At 35.5% G+C, this 8,793-nt stretch overlaps 1 protein-coding gene across 1 annotated transcript; it reads left to right on the top strand.

Annotated features, from left to right (window-relative positions):
- The first annotated feature begins 482 nt into the window (after positions 1-482).
- On the top strand, positions 483-8,727 carry pex11a (peroxisomal biogenesis factor 11 alpha). The gene is made up of 3 exons (XM_054620502.1): positions 483-787; positions 963-1,078; positions 6,900-8,727. Exons 1-3 carry the CDS (start codon positions 732-734, stop codon positions 7,466-7,468), a joined length of 741 nt encoding a protein of 246 aa, XP_054476477.1. The 5' UTR covers positions 483-731; the 3' UTR covers positions 7,469-8,727.
- Positions 8,728-8,793: the final 66 nt, after the last annotated feature.

Here is an 8,793-nt window from a genome sequence, read left to right as displayed (position 1 = left end):
AAATAATATGCATCCCTTCCACTACTTATTCACATACAGCAATCTGCCTTTGTAATAAAAAGCTGCATCTCTCTTTATCATACATTTTTTTACATTATTTTTTTAAAGAAATGCATAATAAATAATAATAACTAAAATCCATGTTTTGTCTTGGTCATTTTAAGTGACGTAAATTACGTTGTATCTAATAAGAATGAATAAAAACACACATTTATTTATTTTACTTTCAATAACATAGTGAATCTTCAATCCACCTTTATTCTGTTTTATACAAATGTGTATTAAAAAATATATTTTGTAATGATTTTTAATAAACTGACTCGTACTTCAATGTGCTTTTGTGAACCTTTTCTTTTTTTTTCAACTGCGATTAGTATTCGGCAAAATGTAGAGTTGCCATAGTAACCAATAGTAACTTCCTGGTCCGTCGACAAACTCGGTTCGGCTTTTGGTCCGTTTGCTAAACTGACCGGAGTGAAACAAGCACTTTTGGCTCAGCTGTGTTGATTGTCCAAACCGACCGAGAAATTAGCCAAGTGTGATCGTGCAAGAAGTTTGTAAAATTGTGATTATCTGTTTCAGTTTTAATTGTCAACGTTAGATGATCCACCATTGCCAATATTTAAAGTGAATACAAGTTACTGACATTTTAACAAACGTGTCTCCGCCGGGTACGTCTGTTGTTCTCTGTCTCGGCCGACGAGAACAAGCTGTCCTTGTTTGATTTAACCATGGACGCGGTCATACAATTCACTAGCAAAAGCCAAGGAAGGGACCGAATATTCAGGTGAGTGTTTTGTGAGCTGCACTGTAACTGTCCACCTTGTATTTTATTGACAGAAAAGTTAATTAAACGTTCCTAGATCAGCGTGGAACAAAAGTAGAGTAGAGTGCAGAGAGCTCTTAATTGAACGTCAACTTTGTACTTTCTCTCCTACTCTTTGTCTTTATCTTTATTTCAGGGCAACCCAATATGCATGTGCACTGTCGATATATTTACTCCGAAACAACCCAGAAAGAAAGGACCTTGTGGCAAAACTCAAAAGTCTGGAAACCAACATGAGCGCTGGACGAAAATGTGAGTATACCTGTGACTGTGAAGCAGCTCAACATGCAATACAATAATTAAGAATTATCCCATGAGACTGTACTTTAAAGGTTATTATAGTTCAACATGTTCAAGTGCATTATGCCATTAGTCACTAATAATATTTGCAGGTGAGTATACACACACAGTGTAGACATTGCTGCCCTCCATTTCCCATTAAAACATTGTTGTTGTACCTTCTCACTGTGGGGATGCAAACATTAATAACTTTCATTTGGATTAATCCCATAATATTTTTTTTTTATCATTTTTTTTAGTCTAAAGGGTGAAAAATGCCCCTTTTTTAAATCTCCCTGGGCCCCAAGGGCTGTCTTCATATAGCATGTCCAAAACACAGTCCTCAAAAACTTTACAATTATGATGTATACGTAAAACTACAAGTGCACACATCTGAGAAGATGGATTTAGCAAACCATTTTAGGTCGATAAATGCTTTTTTCCCTTTTTTATCTTTTCCATCAGAGATAATCAGCGGGAAGATAGGGTTTTGAGGACAAAGACCAAGTGTCTGAAATTGTCACGGAGTGAAAAGACTGTTGATTTCAGATTATTATGCATCAGACCACAGTGCTAATATATATATATACATATATGTATATATATATATATATATATATGTATATATATATATATATATATATATATATATATATATATATATATATGTATATATATATATATATGACCATGTATATATATATATATATATATATAAAAATATATTTGTCAATACTGAGCAAAGGGTCTGAATACTTATGACCATGTGATATTTCAGTTTTTCTTTTTTATAATAAATTATGTATGTTTAATAAATTTGCAAAATTTATATATTTCTGTTTTTTTCTGTCAAGATGGGTTGCTGATATACATTATATATATAAAAATGAACATTTTATTTAAGCAAATGGCTGCAATGAAACAAAGAGTGAAGAATTTAAAGGGGTCTGAATACTTTCCGTACCCACTGTATATGTTTATATATATATTTAGGAACTATTTTATATATATGTATAGAAAAGAGAAGAATATATAAAGTTGTATATAAGTTATGTGTATATATATATGTTTATATGTATATATGTGTTTATGTATATGTGTGTATATATATGTGTGTATATTATGTCATTCTATATATATGACTATATATATATATGTAACCTATATATATATATTATTATATATATGTATATATATATATGTATGTATATATATAGTATATATATATATGTATATATATATATCTCCTTATCTTAAACAAGCATATATGTGTATATATATGTTTATATATATATGTGTATATATATATATATATATATGTATATGTGTGTATATATATATATATATATATATATATATATATATATATATATATTAGCACTGTGGTCTGATGCACTTGGTCTTTGTCCTCAAAACCCTATCTTCCCGCTGATTATCTCTGAAAACAATGATACTTCATCAACAAGGCCACAAGACAGGAGCAGAGTCGCAGCAAATAACTGCTTAAGTTTTTTCACTTCTCCAGCTTCCATCCAGCCCATGTATTGTCAATAATTCAATAACCTCAAATTAGGAACTGCAAACTTTGTTCCAGGAAATTTAGTTTCTTCAATTGAATAGAAAAGAGAAGAATAAGACAAAGCTTGTTCTAGACAATTGTTCCTAAGTGACCTATAACATTTGGTGGTAAAGTACAGAAACTTTTTAAATGCTAATTTAAGAAATGTTTAACAATCGCATATTGCATCGCATTGGGTTTCCATGGTCATGCAAATCAAGAAAAGGTTGTACAGTTTGAAGGAACATTAGAAGTCATTCTAAAGTTGTGACTTTTTGATTGATGACTGTACTGTAAACAAAAAATTATATATATATATATATATATATATATAGTGTGGTGTAATGTAACAAATGAGCAAAATGCGAGACTTTTGTTGCATAGCCTTCCAACCTTTTACTTATATACCAGGGTTTACCTCAGAAAATTGTTTTGCAGAGGAAGTACGCCATCCAGATTCTACACATCTTGACTTGTGTTCAGTTCAATTAGTAGATGACAGCATAAACAGTAGCCATTAAATGTGCCTACCCGTGAAGAAGCGCCTCTGCTCTTTTTCCCTGAAAGTAAATATTTTATTTTGTTAAATTGTTTTACATTTTTTAAATAATGTTAGTGAAGGTGGTCTTTATTTCAGGAAAGGTTCCCCACCTCTGCTAAGACAACCTGCATACATTATCCCACCATCAAATCAGCATCAATAGTATTTAGTTTGCTTCTCTTTCAATGCTGACACAATCTGACCCAAAGCAACTGCAAAAACAATAATATATACAACCATTTTGCCTTGAACCAATGTTAAGTTGACAAGATGCTCAATGTGAATAATCAATGAAATTTCATACAATGTTTCTTTTTTGCGGCTACGGCAATACATTTATTATCTTTATCCAGCATATGAACAATCTGTACACAACATCTATCTCAGGATGTTCATAAAAGTGTGTCAGGGGTCACATCTGATTGTGCTCTGTGAAAGTCCAGCACGAATTGCGCTGAACTTTGTACTCTTTGGCAATTTAGCATTGTCTTTGGCATCTGTTTACCTCAGTCATGGGCTTTGACCAGATAAGTGGCTGTTTGTTGCTCTGTTGAAGTCTGTGTTAGACAGTGTGTGAGTTACTCACACACAGACCTTCACCAACTGTGGCTGTATAACTGATTACCCTAAGACGGCCTTGACAGCTCATAGATAGGTTTACTTTACAACCCGAACCCTGAACTTTGACACTCTTTGGTTAAATTAGTTTTTCTTTTCATTTTGTTATTACAGGCCAAACACAGACTGTGTTGCAGTTAAGTAGACAACATGTCGATACAACTTGTTCTTTACACAAAGGTTCTAGAAGGGTCTATGTGATGAGTTTAATTGCAGTCCACTTTTCCAATTTATCATTAAATGCTGAATTGTCAGAATATGTATGAGTCATCTTATTGTCAACACTGTGGTTTTATTATTAATTATACTGTTTTGGGGACTTGACTTGACACAAGCTTCACATAGAAATGAAGGATAGGGCGATACCTTAGAGCAGTGATTCTCAAATGGGGGTACGTGTACCCCTGGGGGTACGTGAAGGCACTCCAGGGGGTACGTGAGATTTTTTTAAATATATTTAAAATTAGCATCCATTCAAAAATCCTTGAAAAATAGTTATTTAATAAATATTCAATGAAATATCATTGTAAGTTCATGAACTGAATTCAATGCATCAATGCAATCTTCAGTGTTGACAGTTTTTAATAAATCAGACACTGATGGCAGAGCGCTGTGTATTACATCTTTTTTTCAACCAAAAATGCTTTGCGCTTGTTAGGGGGTACATGGCTGAAAAAATATTTCACAGGGGGTACATCACTGAAAAAAGGTTGAGAACCACTGCTTTAGAGCAAGGTCAGGCAAGAAAGACCTTGTGCCTCTCAGGTTCAGAATGAACCAGGCCAGACTTTGTTTATGCACCACTTAATTATCTCCACTGTGCATCAGAGTGACAGTCACAGGGCTCTCCTGCCTCTATGTCTGGACTGTCTGGCTTCAGGAATAGTTTGGTGAAGGAGACATGCAGGTGTCACCATTTTAAAAACGGAGATAAAGGGAGAACTAACGTGTTTCTATTCCCCATAAATTATAAAGCACGTCACATGTCGTTAAAGAGAACTTTAAGCACTTAAATGTTTGCGTCACTTACAAGTACAAGGATCTGTTGGAAAGCAACTTTAAAACAATGTTTAATAAGGCAAAACAATCGATTGATGGATGGTCAACCCTCCTATTGTCACTAGCTGGTAGACGGAATTCTGTAAAAATGACCATCAGGCCCAGATTTTTATTTCCCAGTCTTTATTCCTAAATCCTTTTTTAAAGAATTCAATAAGTGACATCTACATTTATCTGGAATAAAAACTCCCCTCATATAAGGAAGAAATATTTGGAAAGACAAAATGGGGAGGGTGGGCTCTCTTTATCCAATTGTTTGGATTATTATTTTGCGGCGAACATCCACATGTTGCTGCTTTTCTTCAGTCCCAGATTTACCAGATGACGAATCTCCAGTTGTGTCTCTTATGGAGCAGCATTCAAGTAATCCATCATTACTTTGCTCTTTTATTTGTGCCCCACTAGCCTAAAGTAAACGCTATTGGATGAATAACCCAATTATTCATGATTCTCTAAAGATGTGATCTCAGTTCAGAATTAATTTCAAACATAAACAAGCTTTAAATACCTTCTGTATTCTGGCAAATGTCAATTTTACTCCATTTCCACAGATCCATCTTTTCAATTATGGCACAGGAGAGGGATCAGCTGTGTGAAAGACCTTTTCAAGGAAGGGAGCTCTATTTCTTGAGCAGTTAAAGAGATCTTTAATAGTCCCATGTCAGGTTTCTTCAGATATCTACGGGTACATAGTTATGTCAAAGCACACTTCTCTCTAACAACCCCACAGAGTACCTGGATAGATGAATGGAGCCCGTTGGCAGAGGAATCAGTGTCTGTACTACAGGATAATATTCAGAGGGTTGCTCCCCCATCACTTAATCATTTAATGAGGCGGTGGGATAAGGAGTTGGGAATAACTTTATCGGATTCAATTGGCAGGCAGGAATTATATTGGTTCAATCATCATCAATATGTGTTAGACATCGGCTTTTGCAGTTTAATGTTTTGCATAAGTAACATCTACCTGCGAGTTAACTGGTCAAACTCCACCCTTGTTTGGAGCATAGACTGTGTATAAGAAGTGGTAGTAGTCATATTGATGTCACCCATTGGTTTGTGGACTGCGATTTTGAAGCTTTGAGTTCGGCATTTTGGATTTTGTCTGTTGCCATCTTGGTTTTTGTAACCAGTGATTGGAAGAAACCATATTTGTAGTGCGGAGGAGTGACGCTGCAATAGAGACGTCCTATACGGCTCTTGGAGAGACCTTTCAATCACCCTAAAGCATACCCGGCTTTATGGCCTATTTTACTCTAAATGGGACCATAATTTACTAAATGAACTTCATGCTGTATTTTTGAGACTTGAAACTAGAGATTAAGACCTCAAACTCATGTTAACAATGTTAATTTAGGTGATCTATCAAGTGGGAAGTAGTGTCATTTTCTCATAGACTTCTATTCAGACTTCTTTTTGCAACCAGAGCAGCTCGCCCCTGATGGCCAGTAGAGAGAATGGAAGTTCAAGGCTAAACATCTGATGCTCCTTATATGTAAGGAAGTAATGCCACCATCTCACACGTGCTGGGTGGAAGAGGTTATGTCCCATCTTAAACTTTGAACAGGTCAAATACAGAGCTTGAGGCTCCTCTCATAGGTCTGGCAATTGTTTCTGTCATATTTTGAAATAAAGTTCCCCTCCATTAATATGATGTAGCTTATGTAGCTAGCTTTGTAATACCTCGAAATGATCTTTTTTTAATGTTTCTGCGTTAATATTATTTTGAAGTGTTGAGTACTATTTAGCTTAAACAATATATATGTCAAAATTAATTTAAAAAATATCAGAATAATACTATGCTTTATGCCATCACAGTATGTAAAACATGCCGAGTAAGTGACGACCATGCTCTTTCCCCCAGAGGGACAAATGTAATAAGATTAAAGACACTGTAGTTTGGTTCATATATGCTTAACTGCTCTCCTCAGTGGACTTCTACTATGAAATGATGACCTGACATCTCGTATTAGATTGATTTCTGATCTAATATCCTTTTTTTCTTCCTCCTTTGTCAGTGTTCAGGCTGGGAAACACAATCAATTCCCTTGAAGCTGCTAGGCGAACCATGAAACTCTCTGACCGAGTGCTGTCCATGTGCCTTTCTGCAGCCAACATCAACCGCGCCCTCTACTTTATCTGTGACAATGTACTTTGGGCCAGGAGTGTCGGGCTTATCCGTGATATCGACAAGGAGCGCTGGAGCCTTAATTCCTCTCGCTGCTACTTCCTCTCGCTAGTTATGAGTCTGACCAGAGATTTTTACGTAGTAGTCCAGTTAATGGCACAGAGAGCAAGAGATGAACACTTTAGGGAGAAAATGGAGGTGCATCTCGATGAGAGTCCTGATGTAGCGGAAGCTGTCGTTCCTCAGCTGGATGCGTTTATCTTTCTGCTGTTGGATAGCCTAAAATCGCATCCTGCTGTTGCCTTGGACACGCTGAAAAATGTATGTGACCTCTTCATTCCCCTAGACAGGTTGGGTATATACCAGTCTAATGCAGGAGTGGTGGGGTTTTGTGGTTTGATGTCCTCATTGATTGGGATTGTAACCATGGTGCAGCCAAAGTTAACACTCAAACCATAAAAACAAGGGTGGAAATAACCCTTACTGACCAACTGCAGATGAAACTGTTTATCGTGACAGGTTTTTAAAAGGATTAAGTGTCATCTCCCTGGAGAAGTAGTGGTGGACCAAAATCAACCTGGTGCACAATGAGATAAGGCAACATCAGAGGCAAACTTTGTGACATTGATGTTAGTTTAGCATTTATGTTTTACACTGAAGGGATGACTGGATTTGATTGTTTTGTAACAGATTTTTGATCGATTGAACTGATTTAAATCTTACTTCTGAGACACAATGACTTAACATTGAACAAGGGCCTGACAAAGTCTAAAACACTGATTTTAAAAGGGAACAAATCAAGTTTACATAAAAGCCTTGTTCTTTTATCGTAATTTAAAAGAGCCAAGGATAAACCTTTGGGAATTCCTGTCTTCTCCAATAATACAATAACACCAGCAGTTTTGTAACTACATTACTTATAAGATAAGGGCTCCTTACTGATGCAGTCTTTTTTTGCATTTGCTTTTGTTCATCTCTCAGAAAAAGTAAAGTTTAATGCAAGCAGCGATGCCACTTAAAGTTGCATGCTCTAGATGCTGCTCAAAGTTTTACCTCAATGATTCAAGTGATGAATAAGCTGCTTCTCAGCCAAAAGTGCTTCCAGAGGGAAAAGACATCTGAGAGATGTCTGGTTATAGCAGCAGACATTTTGACTTGTCATAGTAGGAAAAATGCATGCGAGTAAAAACACAATCAATGGGTCTATTCTATAAAAGTGTCCCAGTAAGAGTGACTGTGCCAGCATGCACAATACCATGACCCTGAAATCAAAACTGCTAAATGTCATTCATTTCTTTATTTACACATGTGCTTATCCTACTGTGACAAATTAAACTTTAGTGTGTGAAAAAGGCCTTTCATCTCACCTGTTAGGTATTTTTCATTCTGCCATTCAAGCATGGCCTTGACTTTGCATATGGTGTTACTATTTTAATGAGCTAAAACACCCTTGATAATGTGATTACAAATAAATAATGAATATATTGTCCAGTAATTGTATGCTTGGGTTTGTATGTTGTTTTTTTTTGTTTTTTTTAATCATTGTGACACAAAACAAGTGTGCCAGGATAGATTAGAAACCTTCAACCTCCTCTAGAAAATAATATGAAACTTAAGTCCTCAAAGCTGCGTGTGCCCATGACATTTATTATCACATGTAGTGTCATTCAGTTCAGATGACCCAATGTGTTTACTGTCACCATTGATTGAAAGGTTAATAAAACACTCAAATAAATAACCTACTTTGTAAATTGTGATTTTTTTAAAACAAAATGTTTTGTATT

The sequence above is a fragment of the Anoplopoma fimbria genome, chromosome 19 (genome assembly GCF_027596085.1).
Source record: "Anoplopoma fimbria isolate UVic2021 breed Golden Eagle Sablefish chromosome 19, Afim_UVic_2022, whole genome shotgun sequence".
Lineage (NCBI taxonomy): Eukaryota > Metazoa > Chordata > Actinopteri > Perciformes > Anoplopomatidae > Anoplopoma > Anoplopoma fimbria.
The sequence above is the reverse complement of the archived record's forward strand: the minus strand, read 5'-3'. Positions and strand labels throughout refer to the sequence as shown.